General features: G+C 35.2%; 1 protein-coding gene across 2 annotated transcripts in view; it reads left to right on the top strand.

Moving 5' to 3' along the window:
* The first annotated feature begins 530 nt into the window (after nt 1-530).
* The window catches only part of senp6a (SUMO specific peptidase 6a), a 50,593-nt gene continuing 28,281 nt past the window's right edge, over nt 531-22,842 (top strand). Inside the window, exons 1-7 of one of the 2 annotated variants that reach the window (XM_061746467.1) lie at nt 531-628; nt 13,865-13,958; nt 14,370-14,427; nt 17,023-17,129; nt 18,800-18,952; nt 19,063-19,133; nt 21,896-21,987. In XM_061746467.1, coding sequence (XP_061602451.1) covers nt 598-628; nt 13,865-13,958; nt 14,370-14,427; nt 17,023-17,129; nt 18,800-18,952; nt 19,063-19,133; nt 21,896-21,987 — 606 coding nt within the window. In that variant the 5' untranslated portion in view covers nt 531-597. The remainder of the gene's footprint in view (nt 629-13,864; nt 13,959-14,369; nt 14,428-17,022; nt 17,130-18,799; nt 18,953-19,062; nt 19,134-21,895; nt 21,988-22,842) is intronic. The other variant, XM_061746468.1, reaches the window with a different exon arrangement.

Below are 22,842 nucleotides of genomic sequence, written 5' to 3'. Positions count from 1 at the left end.
TCAGGACTCTTATTCTGAAGGTTCCATCATCAGGACTCTTATTCTGAAGGTTCCATCATCAGGACTCTTATTCTGAAGGTGATTCCATTATCAGGACTCTTATTCTGAAGGTTCCATCATCAGGACTCTTATTCTGAAGGTTCCATCATCAGGACTCTTATTCTGAAGGTTCCATCATCAGGACTCTTATTCTGAAGGTTCCATCATCAGGACTCTTATTCTGAAGGTTCCATCATCAGGACTCTTATTCTGAAGGTGATTCCATTATCAGGACTCTTATTCTGAAGGTGATTCCATTATCAGGACTCTTATTCTGAAGGTTCTATCATCAGGACTCTTATTCTGAAGGTTCCATCATCAGGACTCTTATTCTGAAGGTGATTCTACTATCAGGACTCTTATTCTGAAGGTGATTCTATCATCAGGACTCTTATTCTGAAGGTTTTATCAGCTGAACGGACTCTTATTCTGAAGGTGATTCTATCATCAGGACTCTTATTCTGAAGGCAGCAGCAGAACTTCCGCCGGAACTCCGTCTGAACTTCCGGTCGGATCCGCTGGTTCTGCTGCGGTTCTGGTTCCGAGGATGGAGTAGAAATGGACCGGGACCGAAGCCTGTTCCTGCGAGGTGAGTTCTGGTCCTGGTTCTGGTTCTGGTTCTGGACCGGGTCCCGGGTCTGGACCAGGTCCTGGTCCCGGTCCGGGTTCTGGTGGTCGCGGGTTCGAGCCCCGGTCCTGCTGCTGGTTCCGCAGGTTCAGGTTCTGGTCCTGGCCCGGCCGGTCTGGACCAGAACCGGGCCGGTACCGCCGGTACCGCTGCTAACTCCGTTAGCTGCAGAAACGGCTGGACCGGGCCGGCTGCGCATGCGCAGAACCCGCGGGGGAGAAAGCAGGAAAACGTTGATAAAAGTCAGAAAATAGAGAATAAAACCTGCAGAAAAAGAAGCTGCTGCTGCTGGAAACAATAATAATAATAATAATAATAATAAGGATAATAATAATACATCCAGCTGGAAACACAGATTATTATTATTATTATTATATTTCTTTGTTATTAATTATTTTATTAAACGTTGATAAAAGTCAGAAAATAGAGAATAAAACCTGCAGAAAAAGAAGCTGCTGCTGCTGGAAACAACAATAATAATAATAATAATAATAATAACAGTAATAATAATACATCCAGCTGGAAACACACAGATTATTATTATTATTATTATTATTATTATTATTATTATTATTATATTTCTTTATTATTAATTATTTTATTAAATGTTGATAAAAGTCAGAAAATAGAGAATAAAACCTGCAGAAAAAGAAGCTGCTGCTGCTGGAAACAATAATAATAATAATAGTAATAATAATAATAATAATAATAATAATAATAATAAGGATAATAATAATAATAATAAGGATAATAATAATACATCCAGCTGGATGTATTATTATTATATTTCTTTATTATTAATTATTTTATTAAACATTGATAAAAGTCAGAAAATAGAGAATAAAACCTGCAGAAAAAGAAGCTGCTGCTGCTGGAAACAATAATAATAATAATAATAGTAATAAGAAGGATAATAATAATACATCCAGCTGGAAACACACAGATTATTATTATTATTATTATTATTATATTTCTTTATTATTAATTATTTTATTAAACGTTGATAAAAGTCAGAAATAGAGAATAAAACCCGCAGAAAAAGAAGCTGCTGCTGCTGGAAACAACAATAATAATAATAATAATAATAATAATAATAATAATGATAATATTGATAATAATAATAATAACCATCATACATCCAGCTGGAAACACACAGATGATTATTATTATTATTATTATTATATTTCTTTATTTGGTATGGACATCACAATTACATAGGACAAACCAAATGCACTGTTTGAGTGTTTTAGCATACATGCTAATTTGCAACATTTACAATACAATAAGATATACAATAAAATTAGAGGATGACATAAGATATAAAGCAAAGACGACATGAACCAGACCTGACCTGTTGTTTAGATTTGAGCCACAGTTCAGTCCTCTGTTGAAAATATCAGTTCAGTATTAGTGGGTAAAGAATTCCAGAGTTTTGCACCTTCACAGAAAAGAGTATTCTACTTTGGGATACGACACTCACCGTTGGTGCAGGCCCGTGTGGTTACTCTCGTTTTCTCCCGTTTATTCTCGTTTATTCTCACCTTACTAACCAACTAACTCTCCTACTAAAACAGCAGGTTCAGTTCATGTTTAGTGTAAACATCAGTTACCTCACTAGTGCCTTGCTCAGCGGCTGCAGGTTCTGGGGGACCAGGGGAGACCAGGGGAGACCAGGGGAGACCAGGGGGGTTCCTGGTTAGAATACACGGGAGACTCCTGGAGAAAAAGAGAGGGGTTCCCAGAGATACCTGGGACAGAAGCTAAGAGGTTCCTGGATAAGATAAGATAAGATATCCTTTATTTTCTCCCTCAGTGGGGAAACTTATTTTGTTGTCAGCAGTAACTTAGCACACACATGCAGGGGAGGGGTAAAAAGAGACTAAAAAATAAAAAATATATAAAAAATACATATAAAATATGTGTAATCACAGAATATGATCTTATATTATTGCACATCTTATATTATTAGTGATGCACCGAAATGAAAATTTGTGGCCGAAACCGAAAATAATAATAATAATAATAATAATAATAGATAACACCGAATACCGAACATGGTTCTTCAGCAGTTTTTCATTTATTTTGCCAATTTTTTCACCATTGCCTAAATCAAATACATGTGATTTAGGCTTTTCAAAGAAAAAAATCTTTTACAAAATTACAAGGTAGAAAATATTTATTGAACATAAAAAACTGAACATGTTTTAATTTCCAGCATTATGTTGTTTTGGTTCCACCTCCTGGTGAATGTTGGTAAAATTCTTATGTGGTTAGTTTTTGGTTGGCCAACGATTTATGTTTGTGCTACAACAGTTACGGAGCGGCCAGTCTATTTCCTTATTTTACAACGCCGTTATTAATTGTTCGGTTTTTTTCCCACTTATTCCACCGAACACCGAAAGTGTTTTTTTGCCATTTTCGGCCGAACAATTTCGGTTACGGAACAATCGGTGCATCACTATATATTATTGCACATCTTATATTATTGTCATCTTATATTATTGTCATCTTATATTATTGCACATGTTATATTATTGCACATGTGATATTATTGTCATCTTATATTATTGTCATCTTATATTATTGCACATCTTATATTATTGTCATCTTATATTATTGCACATCTTATATTGTTGTCATCTTATATTATTGTAATCTTATATTATTGCACATCTTATATTATTGTCATCTTATATTATTGTCATCTTATATTATTGCACATCTTATATTATTGCACGTCTTATATTATTGTCATCTTATATTATTGTCATCTTATATTATTGCACATCTTATATTATTGTCATCTTATATTATTGCACATCTTATATTATTGTCATCTTATATTATTGCACATCTTATATTATTGCACATCTTATATTATTGTAATCTTATATTATTGTCATCTTATATTATTGTCATCTTATATTATTGCACATCTTATATTATTGTCATCTTATATTATTGTCATCTTATATTATTGTAATCTTATATTATTGTCATCTTATATTATTGCACATCTTATATTATTGCACATCTTATATTATTGTAATCTTATATTATTGTCATCTTATATTATTGTCATCTTATATTATTGCACATCTTATATTATTGTCATCTTATATTATTGCACATCTTATATTATTGTCATCTTATATTATTGCACATCTTATATTATTGTCATCTTATATTATTGTCATCTTATATTATTGCACATCTTATATTATTGCACGTCTTATATTATTGTCATCTTATATTATTGTCATCTTATATTATTGCACATCTTATATTATTGTCATCTTATATTATTGCACATCTTATATTATTGTCATCTTATATTATTGCACATCTTATATTATTGCACGTCTTATATTATTGTCATCTTATATTATTGTCATCTTATATTATTGCACATCTTATATTATTGTCATCTTATATTATTGCACATCTTATATTATTGCACATCTTATATTATTGTCATCTTATATTATTGCACATCTTATATTATTGTCATCTTATATTATTGCACATCTTATATTATTGTCATCTTATATTATTGTCATCTTATATTATTGTCATCTTATATTATTGCACATCTTATATTATTGCACATCTTATATTATTGCACATCTTATATTATTGTCATCTTATATTATTGCACATCTTATATTATTGTCATCTTATATTATTGCACATCTTATATTATTGTCATCTTATATTATTGTCATCTTATATTATTGCACATCTTATATTATTGTCATCTTATATTATTGTCATCTTATATTATTGTCATCTTATATTATTGCACATCTTATATTATTGTCATCTTATATTATTGCACATCTTATATTATTGCACATCTTATATTATTGCACATCTTATATTATTGTCATCTTATATTATTGCACATCTTATATTATTGTCATCTTATATTATTGCACATCTTATATTATTGCACATCTTATATTATTGTCATCTTATATTATTGTCATCTTATATTATTGTCATCTTATATTATTGTCATCTTATATTATTGTCATCTTATATTATTGTCATCTTATATTATTGCACATCTTATATTATTGTCATCTTATATTATTGCACATCTTATATTATTGTCATCTTATATTATTGTCATCTTATATTATTGCACATGTTATATTATTGTCATCTTATATTATTGCACATCTTATATTATTGTAATCTTATATTATTGCACATCTTATATTATTGTCATCTTATATTATTGCACATCTTATATTATTGTCATCTTATATTATTGTCATCTTATATTATTGTCATCTTATATTATTGCACATCTTATATTATTGCACATCTTATATTATTGTAATCTTATATTATTGCACATCTTATATTATTGTCATCTTATATTATTGCACATCTTATATTATTGCACATCTTATATTATTGTAATCTTATATTATTGCACATCTTATATTATTGTCATCTTATATTATTGCACATCTTATATTATTGTCATCTTATATTATTGCACATCTTATATTATTGTCATCTTATATTATTGCACGTCTTATATTATTGTCATCTTATATTATTGTCATCTTATATTATTGCACATCTTATATTATTGTAATCTTATATTATTGTCATCTTATATTATTGTCATCTTATATTGTTGCACATCTTATATTATTGCACATCTTATATTATTGTCATCTTATATTATTGTCATCTTATATTATTGCACATCTTATATTATTGTCATCTTATATTATTGCACATCTTATATTATTGCACGTCTTATATTATTGTCATCTTATATTATTGTCATCTTATATTATTGCACATCTTATATTATTGTAATCTTATATTATTGTCATCTTATATTATTGCACATCTTATATTATTGTCATCTTATATTATTGCACATCTTATATTATTGTCATCTTATATTATTGCACATCTTATATTATTGTCATCTTATATTATTGCACATCTTATATTATTGCACATCTTATATTATTGTCATCTTATATTATTGCACATCTTATATTATTGTCATCTTATATTATTGTCATCTTATATTATTGTCATCTTATATTATTGCACATCTTATATTATTGTCATCTTATATTATTGTCATCTTATATTATTGTCATCTTATATTATTGCACATCTTATATTATTGTCATCTTATATTATTGTCATCTTATATTATTGTCATCTTATATTATTGCACATCTTATATTATTGCACATCTTATATTATTGCACATCTTATATTATTGTCATCTTATATTATTGTCATCTTATATTATTGTCATCTTATATTATTGCACATCTTATATTATTGTCATCTTATATTATTGTCATCTTATATTATTGCACATCTTATATTATTGCACATCTTATATTATTGTCATCTTATATTGTTGTCATCTTATATTATTGTCATCTTATATTATTGTCATCTTATATTATTGTCATCTTATATTATTGCACATGTTATATTATTGTCATCTTATATTATTGCACATGTTATATTATTGTCATCTTATATTATTGCACATCTTATATTATTGCACATCTTATATTATTGCACATCTTATATTATTGTCATCTTATATTATTGTCATCTTATATTATTGCACATCTTATATTATTGCACATCTTATATTATTGTCATCTTATATTGTTGTCATCTTATATTATTGTCATCTTATATTATTGTCATCTTATATTATTGCACATCTTATATTATTGTCATCTTATATTATTGTCATCTTATATTATTGCACATCTTATATTATTGTCATCTTATATTATTGCACATGTTATATTATTGTCATCTTATATTATTGCACATCTTATATTATTGTCATCTTATATTATTGCACATCTTATATTATTGCACATCTTATATTATTGCACATCTTATATTATTGTCATCTTATATTATTGCACATCTTATATTATTGCACATCTTATATTATTGCACATCTTATATTATTGCACATCTTATATTATTGCACATCTTATATTATTGTCATCTTATATTATTGCACATCTTATATTATTGCACATCTTATATTATTGTCATCTTATATTATTGTCATCTTATATTATTGTCATCTTATATTATTGCACATCTTATATTATTGCACATCTTATATTATTGCACATCTTATATTATTGTAATCTTATATTATTGCACATCTTATATTATTGTCATCTTATATTATTGCACATCTTATATTATTGCACATCTTATATTATTGTCATCTTATATTATTGCACATCTTATATTATTGCACATCTTATATTATTGCACATCTTATATTATTGCACATCTTATATTATTGCACATCTTATATTATTGCACATCTTATATTATTGTCATCTTATATTATTGCACATCTTATATTGTTGCACATGTTATATTATTGTCATCTTATATTATTGCACATCTTATATTGTTGTCATCTTATATTATTGCACATCTTATATTATTGTCATCTTATATTATTGTAATCTTATATTATTGCACATCTTATATTATTGTCATCTTATATTATTGTCATCTTATATTATTGCACATCTTATATTGTTGCACATGTTATATTATTGTCATCTTATATTATTGCACATGTTATATTATTGCACATCTTATATTATTGTCATCTTATATTATTGCACATCTTATATTGTTGCACATGTTATATTATTGTCATCTTATATTATTGCACATCTTATATTGTTGTCATCTTATATTATTGCACATCTTATATTATTGTCATCTTATATTATTGTAATCTTATATTATTGCACATCTTATATTATTGTCATCTTATATTATTGCACATCTTATATTATTGTCATCTTATATTATTGTAATCTTATATTATTGCACATGTTATATTATTGTCATCTTATATTATTGCACATCTTATATTATTGTCATCTTATATTATTGTCATCTTATATTATTGCACATCTTATATTATTGTCATCTTATATTATTGCACATCTTATATTATTGTCATCTTATATTATTGCACATCTTATATTATTGCACATCTTATATTATTGCACATCTTATATTATTGCACATCTTATATTATTGCACATCTTATATTATTGCACATCTTATATTATTGCACATCTTATATTATTGCACATCTTATATTATTGCACATCTTATATTATTGTCATCTTATATTATTGTCATCTTATATTATTGCACATCTTATATTATTGCACATCTTATATTATTGCACATCTTATATTATTGTCATCTTATATTATTGCACATCTTATATTATTGCACATCTTATATTATTGTCATCTTATATTATTGCACATCTTATATTATTGCACATCTTATATTATTGCACATCTTATATTATTGCACATCTTATATTATTGCACATCTTATATTATTGTCATCTTATATTATTGCACATCTTATATTATTGCACATCTTATATTATTGCACATCTTATATTATTGCACATCTTATATTATTGCACATCTTATATTATTGCACATCTTATATTATTGCACATCTTATATTATTGCACATCTTATATTATTGCACATCTTATATTATTGCACATCTTATATTATTGCACATCTTATATTATTGCACATCTTATATTATTGCACATCTTATATTATTGCACATGTGATATTATTGTCATCTTCTAGTCCACTGGCTACTGAGAGCAGTCCTGGTTATAGAGTCTGATGCAGCGGGGAGGAAGGACCTGTGATGCCTCTCAGTGGTGCATTGTGGGTAACAAAGCCGTCACTGATGGATCTCCAGGCTCTGACCGTCTCATGAACATAAATATGAACTCTGGATAGTTTCTGGTTTCCTGACTGGAGATAAAAGTCTTCAGTGACTGATGACGTGTTTTCAAACCTACGATCACTGAACTAAACTCAGGTCCCACTAGGGCTGTTCGATTAATCGATTTTAAATCGTAATCGCGATTATGTAATTAGAACGATGTCAAAACGTGAAAATCGTAAAATCGATTTTTCAAAAAAAAAATTTTTTTTTTTTTTTACCTTGTCTGCACACATATTAATGATTGATACCATATTAATGATTGATGGAAATACCTCTCAATACCTGCGACAAGTGCCCCATGGGAGAGGCTCTTTAGTGTAACCATGGTGATATACTAACATGCCACCGCTAGACCGGCTCGTGTTCCTTGCAAAAAACGTGCAAATGTGAATAGCAAATGTAATGAGTGACATTACACACCTCTACCTCCTTCATGGGTTATTATTATTTAGCATGCAAAGACCCAGTTTAGTTTAATTAGAAAATGTCTTGTTTTATTTAATTGGAAATATAACTTACTTTAGTTAGTTAGTTAGTTTAGTTACTAACTACTAACTAACTTACTGTAAGTTTGCAAGTGCTGATTTGCTGATTTTTTTTTTCAGAGATAAAACTTTATATTTTATTATATTTTTTAAAACTTTTTTTCAACTTATTTTACAGAGTTTTGCACTTTATTCATTCATTTTTGGTTTAATAAGAGCAAAGTTTGCACTTAAAGCCCAATGGGGCAAATGTTCAATAAAAAAACAGCATATTTGAAATCATTTCTTTGCCTTTTGTCAATTCACAAAATAATCGTAATCGTAATCGAAAATTGGATTTTGAGAGAAAAAAATCGAGATTTTATTTTTGGGCAAAATCGAACAGCCCTAGGTCCCACCCTATTTTCTGTCCCTGGAAGCATTTTTTTAAAGGGGGAGGGGCGGGTGAAACAAATATGTGGAATATAGGGCTGCAACTAACGACTATTTTAATAGTCGACTAGTCACCGACTATTGAAACCATTAGTCGACTTATCGGATAATAAGTCATTTAAAAAAGGTTTAGTATGAGGTTGCTTTAATTATGTGGCAAATGATAATAAACACTAGAAAGAACTAGAGCCTCATCCTGCTATAGCGGGACTGTTTTCTTCATCCTGCTGTAGCGGGACTGTTTTCTTCATCCTGCTATAGCGGGACTGTTTTCTTCATCCTGATATAGCAGGACTGTTTTCTTCATCCTGCTATAGCGGGACTGTTTTCTTCATCCTGCTGTAGCGGGACTGTTTTCTACATCCTGCTATAGCAGGACTGTTTTCTTCATCCTGCTATAGCGGGACTGTTTTCTACATCCTGCTATAGCGGGACTGTGTTCTTCATCCTGCTGTAGCGGGACTGTTTTCTTCATCCTGCTGTAGCGGGACTGTTTTCTTCATCCTGCTATAGCGGGACTGTTTTCTACATCCTGCTATAGCGGGACTGTGTTCTTCATCCTGCTATAGCGGGACTGTTTTCTTCATCCTGCTGTAGCGGGACTGTTTTCTTCATCCTGCTGTAGCGGGACTGTTTTCTTCATCCTGCTATAGCAGGACTGTTTGCTTCATCCTGCTATAGCGGGACTGTTTTCTTCATCCTGCTATAGCAGGACTGTTTTCTTCATCCTGCTATAGCGGGACTGTTTTCTACATCCTGCTATAGCGGGACTGTTTTCTACATCCTGCTATAGCGGGACTGTTTTCTACATCCTGCTATAGCGGGACGGTTTTCTTCCTCCTGCTATAGCGGGACGGTTTTCTTCATCCTGCTATAGCGGGACTGTTTTCTTCATCCTGCTATAGCGGGACTGTTTTCTTCATCCTGCTATAGCGGGACTGTTTTCTTCATCCTGCTGTAGCGGGACTGTTTTCTTCATCCTGCTATAGCAGGACTGTTTTCTACATCCTGCTATAGGGACTGTTTTCTTCATCCTGCTATAGCGGGACTGTTTTCTTCATCCTGCTATAGCGGGACTGTTTTCTTCATCCTGCTATAGCGGGACTGTTTTCTTCATCCTGCTATAACGGGACTGTTTTCTTCATCCTGCTATAACGGGACTGTTTTCTTCATCCTGCTATAGCGGGACTGTTTTCTACATCCTGCTATAGCGGGACTGTTTTCTACATCCTGCTATAGCGGGACTGTTTTCTACATCCTGCTATAGCGGGACTGTTTTCTTCATCCTGCTATAGCAGGACTGTTTTCTACATCCTGCTATAGCGGGACTGTTTTCTACATCCTGCTATAGCGGGACTGTTTTCTTCATCCTGCTATAGCGGGACTGTTTTCTTCATCCTGCTGTAGCGGGACTGTTTTCTACATCCTGCTATAGCGGGACTGTTGTCTTCATCCTGCGATAGCGGGACTGTTTTCTACATCCTGCTGTAGCGGGACTGTTTTCTTCATCCTGCGATAGCGGGACTGTTTTCTTCATCCTGCTATAGCAGGACTGTTTTCTTCATCCTGCTATAGCGGGACTGTTTTCTTCATCCTGCTGTAGCGGGACTGTTGTCTTCATCCTGCGATAGCGGGACTGTTTTCTACATCCTGCTGTAGCGGGACTGTTTTCTTCATCCTGCTATAGCGGGACTGTTTTCTACATCCTGCTGTAGCAGGACTGTTTTCTTCATCCTGCTGTAGCGGGACTGTTTTCTACATCCTGCTATAGCGGGACTGTTTTCTACATCCTGCTATAGCGGGACGGTTTTCTTCCTCCTGCTATAGCGGGACGGTTTTCTTCATCCTGCTATAGCGGGACTGTTTTCTTCATCCTGCTATAGCGGGACTGTTTTCTTCATCCTGCTATAGCGGGACTGTTTTCTTCATCCTGCTATAGCGGGACTGTTTTCTTCCTCCTGCTATAGCGGGACTGTTTTCTTCATCCTGCTATAGCGGGACTGTTTTCTTCATCCTGCTATAGCGGGACTGTTTTCTTCATCCTGCTATAGCGGGACTGTTTTCTTCATCCTGCTATAGCGGGACTGTTTTCTTCATCCTGCTATAGCGGGACTGTTTTCTACATCCTGCTATAGGGACTGTTTTCTTCATCCTGCTATAGCGGGACTGTTTTCTTCATCCTGCTATAGCGGGACTGTTTTCTACATCCTGCTATAGCGGGACTGTTTTCTTCATCCTGCTGTAGCGGGACTGTTTTCTTCATCCTGCTATAGCGGGACTGTTTTCTTCATCCTGCTCCCGCTGCATTTCTGACCATTACCTGCAACGTGTGTTCCACTCCCGCCCCTCCCGCAAAACTCATGAATTCATGCCCGCCCGGCGCACAATAATAGAGATGCTTTGATTCTAGTGATGCACCGATTGTTCGGTAACCGAAATTGTTTGGCCGAAAATGGCAAAAAAACACTTTCGGTGTTCGGTGGAATAAGTGGGAAAAAAACCGAACAATTAATAACGGCGCTCCGTAACGATGTTAAAACGTGAAAATCGTAAAATTGATTTTTCACTTCACTCGTGTTCCTTGCAAAAAACTTGCAAATGTAATGAGTGACATTCCACACCTCTACCTCCTTCATGGGTTGATTATTATTTAGCATGCAAAGACCCAGTTTAGTTTAATTAGAAAATGTCTTGTTTTATTTAATTGGAAATATAACTTACTGTATGTTTGCAAGTGCTGATTGGCTGATTTTTTTTTTTTTCAGAGATAAAACTTCATATTTTATTATAAAACTTTTTTTCAACTTATTTTACAGATTTTTGCACTTTATTCATTCATTTTTGGTTTAATAAGAGCAAAGTTTGCACTTAAAGCCCAATGGGGCAAATGTTCAATAAAAAAACAGCATATTTGAAAAAAAATGTTTGCCTTTTGTCAATTAACAAAATAATCGTAATCAAAAATCGGATTTTGAGAGAAAAAAATCGAGATTTTATTTTTGGGCAAAATCGAACAGCCCTAATAGCGTCTAATACAACAGGTGTTGTCTCTAGACGCTTTCCAGAGATCCAGAACATGAACATAAACATAAACTTAAACATAAACATAAATCCAGGAGTGATCCAGGATTGGAGGATCCCAGGATCACCGAGCCCTGAGGGAGGTTTTTGGAAACCAGAAAGGTTCCTGGCTCCTCCGGCCTGGTGTCCAGAAAGCTGTCAATCAAAAGAACGTGGGGGGCCTAACGGTTTCGTAATTATAAGGCTGTGGCCCGTCATATTGGTGTGAATACACATTCACAACCTCTTCAGTGTCACGACTAACATTAAGATCCATTATTTTTCCTATTGTTGAATGCACCGCGCTTAGGGTTGCGAAGGGGTGGAAAATTTCCGGTAAATTTCCGGAAACTTTCCGGAAACTTTCCATGGGAAGTTAAGCTGGGGAATTTTGGAAATATTCCAAATTGGAAACTTTCCATGAGAATTATGGGAATTATGGGAATTTATGGGAATTATTGGGAATTTATGGGAATTAACTGGAAATTGGGGGTAATTTAAACAAACTGTATCATATCCAAACATTAGAACCTAACTTACCAGCTAGCTAGCTACTGTGTTAATACATTTTTATTTAATATTTGCAAGTTAAACATTAATACCATTATAGATCAAATATATTTACCCCATAATATTATCAAAACTTACTTGACTTTATATAGTCCGTGGGCTCAAATGTGTGGCTTCAATAGTCTTGTGCTTTGAGCTCAAATGTGTGGCCTCCAGGCTTCAAGAAATCACCTGTGCATGTGATGGAGGAATGCACAGTGCCTGTAGGGGGCGTGGCCTCAAGTAAGCAATGTGCTGTGTGCATGTGATTGAGGAGTGTACTTGCATTAAATCTGGTTGTTTTAGCCAAGACTATGCTACAATATATTTCCCCCAACTATATTTAAGTTCCCTGTTAAGGGCCAACCTTCAATTCTGTACATTTCTTATTTATTCCCGTTAATTCCCATATATTCCCGTTAATTCCCATGGAAAGTTTCCAACTTTGAAAATTCCCGGAATTTTGCAACCCTAACCGCGCTCCTCTATGCCACGTCACTCCCGGTTCAACTTTTTCAGATGCGGAAGTAAAATACTCTCACAAAAACAACTCCGGAGGTCACTGTAGTATATATTTATGCGTATTTCAATGAAAATTCAGTTCCTACATTATTTTCCTACACATTGATTCACAGGCGTCTCCAACCTGCAACCTGCTCTTTAATGTCTGTTGGAGACGAGCAGAGCTTTGACAGATTTCATGGATCAGATTTCATGGATCAGATTTCAGGGATCAGATTTCATGGATCGTATTTGTCAGACGGAGTGATTTGTGGGTGAATCTGAACCGGTTCCCTGAGAATGGTTCTGTTGCTGACACTGGTCTGTTCTGGTTCAGCCCTGGACAGAACGGAGAGACGATCCGATGGAGGATACAAGCACAACTGGAGCTTCTCCCTCCCTGGAGATGGAGGGGACGAGCCCGGACACCAGTAAGCAGCTTCTCCCTCCCTCCCTCACCTCCATCACCTCCATCAGCTTCCTCCCTCTGTCACCATGTGGGTGTGCGGGTTAGGGTGGTCCTGGGACAGTCCTGGGACACCTATGTGGGTGTGCAGGTTAGGACGGTCCTGGGACACCCATGTGGGTGTGCAGGTTAGGACGGTCCTGGGACAGTCCTGGGACACCTATGTGGGTGTGCGGGTTGCTGTTTGCGGTTAATTGGCGAGCCAGCCAGGAGGTCAAATCTGCCTCTGACACCATTATGTTTATCATGTTTAGTTCTTTTACTTCCTGACAGAACTAATACCTAACAACACTAACCCCACTAGGATGATTGTTTTAACGGATTAGTTCTGATCCTCAGATGATTCACCTGTAATCATGACCCTGAACTGTTGCAGGTCGGTGAGCGTGGACGACATGGACCTGCAGCAGACGGCGCCCCCGGAGGGACAAACGGTAAGACCCGGGTGGTTCTGCTTAGGGCTGGGCCATATATCAACATTTTAATATACAGGTAAAAGCCAGTAAATTAGAATATTTTGAAAAACTTGATTTATTTCAGTAATTGCAGTCAAAAGGTGTAACCTGTACATTATATGTATTCATTGCACACAGACTGATGCATTCAAATGTTTATTTCATTTAATTTTGATGATTAGAAGTGGCAATAAATGAAAATTCAAAATTCCGTGTGTCACAAAATTAGAATATTGTGTAAGGGTTACATTTTGAAGACACCTGTGCCACAAACTAATCAGCTGATTAACTCAAAACACCTGCAAAGGGCTTTAAATGGTCTCTCAGTCCAGTTCTGAAGCCTACACAAACATGGGGAAGACTTCAGATTTGACAGCTGTCCAAAAGGCGACCATCGACACATTGCACAAGGAGGGCAAGACACAAAAGGTTATTGCTGAAGAGGCTGGCTGTTCTCAGAGCCCTGTGTCCAAACACATTAATGGAGAGGCAAAGGGAAGGAAAAACTGTGGTAAGAAAAAGTGTACAAGCGATAGGGATCACCGCGCCCTGGTCAAGATTGTGAAAAAAACCCCATTCAAAAATGTGGGGGAGATTCACAAGGAGTGGAAGCTGCTGGAGTCAGTGCTGCAAGATCCACCACCAAGAGACGCTTGAAAGACATGGGTTTCAACTGCTGCATACCTCGTGTCAAGCCACTGTTGACCAGGAAACAGCGCGAAAAGCGTCACCTGGGCTAAAGAAAAAAAGAGCTGGACTGCTGCTGAGTGGTCCAAAGTCATGTTTTCTGACGAAAGCAAATTTTGCATTTCCTTTGGAAATGGAGGTCCCAGAGTCTGGAGGAGGACAGGAGAGGCACAGGATCCATGTTGCCTGAAGTCTAGTGTAAAGTTTCCACCATCAGTGATGGTTTGGGGTACCATGTCATCTGCTGGTGTCGGTCCACTCTGTTTCCTGAGATCCAGGGTCAACGCAGCATCTACCAGCAAGTTTAGAGCACTTCATGCTTCCTGCTGCTGACCTGCTCTATGGAGATGGAGATTTCAAGTTCCAACAGGACTTGGCGCCTGCACACAGCGCAAAATCTACCGTGCCTGGTTTACGGACCACGGTATTTCTGTTCTAAATTGGCCAGCCAACTCCCCTGACCCATAGAGAATCTGTGGGGTATTGTGAAAAGGAAGATGCAGAATGCCAGACCCAAAAACGCAGAAGAGTTGAAGGCCGCTATCAGAGCAACCTGGGCTCTCATAACACATGAGCAGTGCCAGAAACTCATCGACTCCATGCCACGCTGCATTAATGCAGTAATTGAGGCAAAAGGAGCTCCAACCAAGTATTGAGTATCGTACATGCTCATATTTTTCATTTTCATACTTTTCAGTTGGCCAACATTTCTAAAAATCCCTTTTTTGTATTTGCCTTAAGTAATATTCTAATTTTGTGACACACGGAATTTTGGATTTTCATTTGTTGCCACTTCAAATCATCACAATTAAATGAAATAAACATTTGAATGCATCAGTCTGTGTGCAATGAATACATATAATGTACAGGTTACACCTTTTGACTGCAATTACTGAAATAAATCAAGTTTTTCAAAATATTCTAATTTACTGGCTTTTACCTGTATATCGATATATTTTCAAACGCGATATGGTACAAGACAATATCGTTTATATCGATTTAAATTATTATTTTTTTTAATTTTTTTTTTGATGATTTTGATATAGCTTATTTTGTGACAAATTGACTTGAATGTTTTATTTGAGATTGTCACAAATGTTTTGTTATTTGCACAACTGTCAACCTCAGTGGAAAAGTCTGCCTGTTACTGTCTACATTGTATTAATTACAGTGTATTTTAATTTAATTGTTATGCAGGAAAGGGATATTTGTTTTATTTTATTAAAGAAGCATTTTTATTCTATATATGCATCAGTTTATTTTTATTTCATTTGTTTTATACATGTTGATATTGTGCAGACCTCTGTTAATAAAGGAACCTGTGTGACATTTGGCACGAGGCTTTGTATTAAAACTGACTGTTTTTTTAAGAAATTAAGCTAACAGAGATGCTAACAGAGATGCTAACAGATATGCTAACAGAGATGCTAACGGAGATGCTAACAGAGATGCTAACAGAGATGCTAACAGAGATGCTAACGGAGATGCTAACAGAGATGCTAACAGAGATGCTAACAGAGATGCTAACAGAGATGCTAACGGAGATGCTAACAGAGATGCTAACAGAGATGCCAACAGAGATGCTAACAGAGATGCTAACAGGGATGCTAACAGAGATGCTAACAGAGATGCTAACAGGGATGCTAACAGAGATGCTAAGCTATAATGCTTTGGGGGAAACCCCAATTATGGAACAGAAAAAATATAAATATATATCGAGCATCAACATTCAGCTAGAAAGATATGACTTTTGGTCCATATCACCCAGCCATAGTTCTGCTGGTCCAGGACCCGGTTGATCCAGGACCCGGTTGGTCCAGGACACTTGTGTTGTAGTAGACTGAATAGATAAACTGAACCGATTCCCCTCACCTTCTTCTCCTCCAGTCTTCGTCCTTCAGGAACTTCAGCCAGTCTAGTTCCCTGAGAACCTACGAGAACCGAACCAACAACCACATGAGGCCTCTGAACCAGCCGCCCCCCCACAGGCTCAGGTACGCCGCCGCCGCCGCGCCTGCTAACGCCTGCTAACTAGTGATGCACCGATTGTTCATTTGAAATGATAAAAAACCCTGAGCGCTTTAATGCATTTTTATTGTTTTAAGGCCTATGTTACAATGTTCAGTCAGTTAAGCCTAACGTAAGCTCAAAGATGGACAAAAAATATATTTTACTAATTTATTTATTTTAAGTGATTGTTCTTTGCTGGTATAATGTCTGCTGGAATATTTAAGAAATGCTGGGAAATTAAAAAATGTTCAGTTTTTTATGTTCAACAAATGTTTTCTACCTTGTAATTCTGTAAAATATTTTTTTCTTTGAAAAGCATAAATCAAATTTATTTGATTTATGCAATGGTGAAAAAATTGGCAAAATAAATGAGAAACTGTGAAGAACCATGTTCGGTATTCGGCCAAGTGTTTATTATTATTTTCGGTTTCGGTTTCGGCCACAAAGTTTCATTTCGGTGCATCACTACCAGGAACTAAAGCCTGGAAAATGAGATGTAGGGTTAACTTCTGAGACTGGAAATAAAGACTTCAACAATTTAACTTGCTGATTCTTTTTGTTGGACAAGAATACTTAGGTTTTTAAATACCTGAAGTGTTTTGGCGAGACTTCCGCCAAAACATGTCAGGTATTTAAAAACCTAAGTATTCTTGTAAGGTCCCCAACCTTACAAGAATACTTAGGTTTTTCGATTCAAATGTCAAGAATCGATTCGATTCCGATTCTTAAGATTCAGAATCGATTATCAAGATTTGATTTGATTCGATCCGATATTGATTTGGGTTAGTGTTAATAAAACTGTTTTTTGAGCTGTTGCATGAATGATATGACTGTAGTTCTGCAACATATTAATACTAGTATTATATTGAGATTCAACAGCAAGTATTGCAGCTAATGATGCTGTAAGGACCAATCAGCTCCCAGAATGCTGATAGAACTGAATATATTGATATAATATATATATATATATATATATATATATATAACTGCTTTCAGAAACATCATGGGTCAGAATTACCAAACAGATCCAGGAGGAAACAGAAACGCAGGAAATCAGTTTTAGTTTTTCCCACATTCCGTTTTTATTTGTTCCATTTTTGGTCTATTTTGGTTTTTAATTTTTGAGCATTTGGTATTTTAGCATTTTTTGCAAATGTAACCCCAAGACAGTAAATAAAGTAATGAAATATAGACAATTTATGCAATTATAACCTAACACTTTAATGTTTTCATACCTTTAAACAGATTTAAAGGTAAACACATGGCAACAGTTATTCTCGTGTCCAACAAAATATTCCTTTTTTGGGGATAAACAAAAAAATAACCAAAAGTTGTAATGTATTGATGAAAAAAAAATACATAAATAAATTAAAAAAAAAAAAAAAAAAAACCCAAAAAAATAAATAAATTGATCTTTAGACATATGAATTGATTTTTAGGAATTAATATGAGAATCGATTTAGAATTGGGAAATCGATTTTTTCAACACAGGCCTATATTCTTGTCCGACAAAAAGAATCAGCAAGTTAGATGTTAAAGCCGTGGACAAAATGAACTTTATTAAATGAATAACTCCTTAAACAGTGAGTACAGAACTGTTAGACTTTTACTGAGTGTTTGAAAGGGGGTTAATATTCAGTTTTTCCTCCTGCAGCGACGCCCCCCTGGCGGTGCCGACGGCCCCCCCGGCCCCCAACAGAACCAACGTCTTCATCATCGGCCCTGCGTCGCCCCAGGGAATCGTGCTGCAGGGCCGGCACTTCCAGCACGCTCAGCTGCCCTCCACGGCCCGGAAACCGGTGCAGAGGTGAGACCCGGGTCCGGGGGGGACCAGATCTTCAGGAACCCTCCGATTCCATCCCATCTTCATGTGAATGGAGCCGTGACCCTCTGGTTTGTCTGTCCTTCCTCCTGCAGGGACGAGCTGAGCTCCACGCAGCAGCCGCTGGAGGTGGACAGCATCGTCCTCACCTGTCCAGAGGTCCCAGGTACCACTCCAGGGGACATTACTTCCTGTAGACGTCCCAGCACCTTCTCACATCCTGCCGAGCGCTGGCTACTGTCCAAACTAGTGTGTATCAGGGTTATAATAGTTTAGAATTTTTCATTTAAGTTTAGTTTTATTTCGTTTTGACTTTTTCTCCTTCAATTCAGTTAGTTTTAATTAGTTTTTAGTGTGGGTTTGCTAGTTTTTATTAGTTTTTATATTTTCAAAAATGCTTAGTTTTAGTTTTTATTAGTTTTAGTTTTAGTTTTAGTTTTGACGTCCCGGGCCGTGAGGCGTTCAGGTGCCGGAGCTGCCAGTGGGAGATAAACGGCCAGATCAGAATAAATTAATCAAACCAAGAGGCTTATATTATATTATTATATTATTATATTATTATATTATTATATTATTATATTATTATATTATTATATTATTATAATATTATATTGACAGGGACGAAAACGGAGGAAATTATATCTATAATTTCAGTTAGTTTTAGTTAGTTTTCTAAACACACAATATAGTTTCAGTTAGTTATCGTTTTTGTCTTTTAATTCTCGTTTTTATTTAGTTCAGTTAAGGAAATAGTTTTTTCAATTTTAGTTTTCGTTATTTCGTTCGTTTTCATGAACTATAATAACTCTGGTGTGTATACTAGGGCTGTCAGTTTAGCGCGTTAATTAGATTAATTAATTAATTACACTGCGTTATGAAAATTAATGCAATTAATTATGAGTGGCAAATGCGCAAGCATTTTAAATTTGTCCCATTGAGGGACCCGTAGGCCACGACTTCCCACCTGCTGCTAGTCATGCTAGTCATGCTAGTCATGCTAGTCATGCTAGTCATGCTAGTCATAACAGACCTGGACGACTCAATTCAATTAAATTTTATTTGTATAGCGTCTAATACAGGGATCGGCAACCCGCGGCTCTAGAGCCGCATGTGGCTCTTTAGCGCCGCCCTAGTGGCTCCTGGAGCTTTTTAGAAAATATTTGACCTTTTTTTTCTTCTTTTTTTCTTTTTAAATTTTTTTCTTCTTTTTTTTCTTTTTTCTTTTTTTCTTCCTTTTTCCTTTCCTTTTTAATGTCGACATTTCGACTTTTTTCTCGACATTTCAACTTTTTTCTCGACATTTCAACTTTTTTCTCGAAATTTAGATTTTTTTCTCAACATTTCGACTTTTTTCTCGACATTTTGATTTTTTTCTCAACATTTCAACTTTTTTCTCAAAATTTTGACCTTTTTCTCGACATTTTGACTTTTTTCTCGACATTTCTCCTTTCACCATTTGCCTTCATTCTAATTCTGATACAAGACTTCTCATTTTTTGCGGCTCCAGACATATTAGTTTTTTGTGTTTTTGGTCCAATATGGATCTAAAACATTTTGGGCTGCCGACCCCTGGAGTAATACAACAAAGTTGGCAGGTGGAAGCAGCAGCAGCGGGATGACCAGGGGGGGCAGGGCAGGCAGGTGGAAGCAGCAGCGGGATGACCAGGGGGGGCAGGCAGCTCCTGAGGCTCCGGCCTGCAAACATGCACAAAAGAGAAAAAAGGGGCCGGCACAAGAAACTACAGGAACGATGGACAAAAACGATAGCTATGAGATATTTAGGGGAGCGACTCAGCAAACCTTTGCTGGGCCTTTGAACGGCAGTTTATGTATTAAAGAAAGAAGACGGGACGATCAACAAGAACGCAGTGATTTGTAAAGATTTCTTACTCACTACCAACAGAATACAGAGCAATGTTTTATCATCTGTATTCCACTTATCAAACTTTATATCACCCAGATACATCGCTTCATATTTGAAGGGAATATTTACACTAAATATATTCTCTATATCAGGGGTGTCAAATGTGCGGCCCGAGAGAGGTTTTCATGCGGCCCGCGAGAAGTTTCCAACGCAAGAAACTGAAATGTTAATTTACTAAAAAGGAAGGCATAAATAATTGCCATAAATCGCAGCATATCCCATAATATATTTCTTCTACAAATCCATCGTTATTCCATAAATAGAACAGTTTCACATTTTTTGTAGTTTTCTAGAATGCATTTGCTGATTTTATTTCTTTGTAGACGGTCGTTTATTTTTATTAACTGACTACTATTATATATTTATAGGAAAAATATCACTGCTAAAAAAGATGATAGAAGATATTTATTGGGAGAATTTCAGTTTTGAATATGAGGATAGTGACAAAGTAAAACAGTTAAAAGAAGTGCTGACTTTTTCTCCACACTGGCGTAAATATCCGACAATTTTTAAAAATAAATACATTTAATTGTACTGGAAAAATCTCTAAATCACAAAGAAACACTCTTGGATGTAATAAGAAAGATTTAGCTTTTAATTAAATTTCCTATAAAAAAGCGAAATATAAAAAAAACAAACTTGTTTCTGTTAATCTTTGTAAAATGATATTAAAAGTATCTTATACATAATTTGAAAAAAAACGAGAAATTTCAAGAAAAGATCCTGAAGAAATATATTTTACATAATTAGAGTGTAAACAAAGTGCATATTTCCTTTAAAATTAACTAAACTGATATTGGATTAGATAACAATAGTAAAAAGAAAAGAATTAGAAAAAAATATTTTCGGAGCGTTTTTGTTATTTTGAGCGTGCGGCCGCGAGAAAAAAATTGGTCAAATCCGGCCGCCAAGCAAAATGAGTTTGACACCCCTGCTTTATATGTTTATGGTGAATGTTGAATCTGGTGTCTGGTTGTGATTGTTTTTCTCGGCTGCATTTCCAGAGGAGGAGACTCTGAACATCAAACGGCGGGTTCAGCAGAAGAGGAAGCCGCTGGAGATCTGCACTTTCTCCCCGCAGATCAAATCCTCAGAGGTAACCGCTGTTTGGACTACATTACCCAGAACCAGGGCTGCACATAAGTGGGCGTATATGTGTGTATATGTTCAGGGCTGCACATAAGTGGGCCTCCAGGGCTGCACATAAGTGGGCGTATATGTGTGTATATGTTCAGGGCTGCACATAAATGGGCCGCCAGAGCGCATGCGCCGTCAAAATCCTCAGTGCGCGGTCAATCTTGTGCTGCGAAGCGCTTTAGCGTACCAACAGCTAGGGCTCGTATTATTGGTTGTGGCCAGACCAGAATACTAATATTAAAACATCTATTGCGAGAGCTTTTCCCCAGAACTGCCACTCAAAGTTGGTACTGGCCAATCACAGCGCATCCTTACTCCCCCTCCATGCTCGTTGGGAAGGAAGAGAGGTAAGGATCAGCTTTACTGAACAAACCCCGACACGTCTCGTCAAAATGTCCAAGAAGCAAGCGCCATTAAGTAATTATTTTGGCGTTCCACCACCACCAACTACAAAGAGACGCCAAACTGAACCACTACCCGTGGATAGAAACAGAAAACGTGTGTTCGCCGAGAAGTGGCTGCATGATGTTACGCGGCGACGCGTCCGTACGTTCGCGTTCCCGCGTATCCTACTCCGTAAGCTCTGCGTTGGTGCAACGCGGAACCATATTCTAGTTGAATTATTGAATTAAATTAACTTTTACACCAAATTCTAGTTGAATTATTGAATTAAATTAACTTTTACACCATATTCTAGTTGAATTATTGAAATAAATTTAACTTTTACACCATATTCTAGTTGAATTATTGAAATAAATTAACTTTTACACCATATTCTAGTTGAATTATTGAAATAAATTAACTTTTACACCAT

The sequence above is a fragment of the Cololabis saira genome, chromosome 18, assembly GCF_033807715.1.
Source record: "Cololabis saira isolate AMF1-May2022 chromosome 18, fColSai1.1, whole genome shotgun sequence".
NCBI classification, from domain to species: domain Eukaryota; kingdom Metazoa; phylum Chordata; class Actinopteri; order Beloniformes; family Belonidae; genus Cololabis; species Cololabis saira.
Note: the sequence above shows the minus strand (reverse complement) of the source record. Positions and strands in the feature narration are given on the sequence as shown.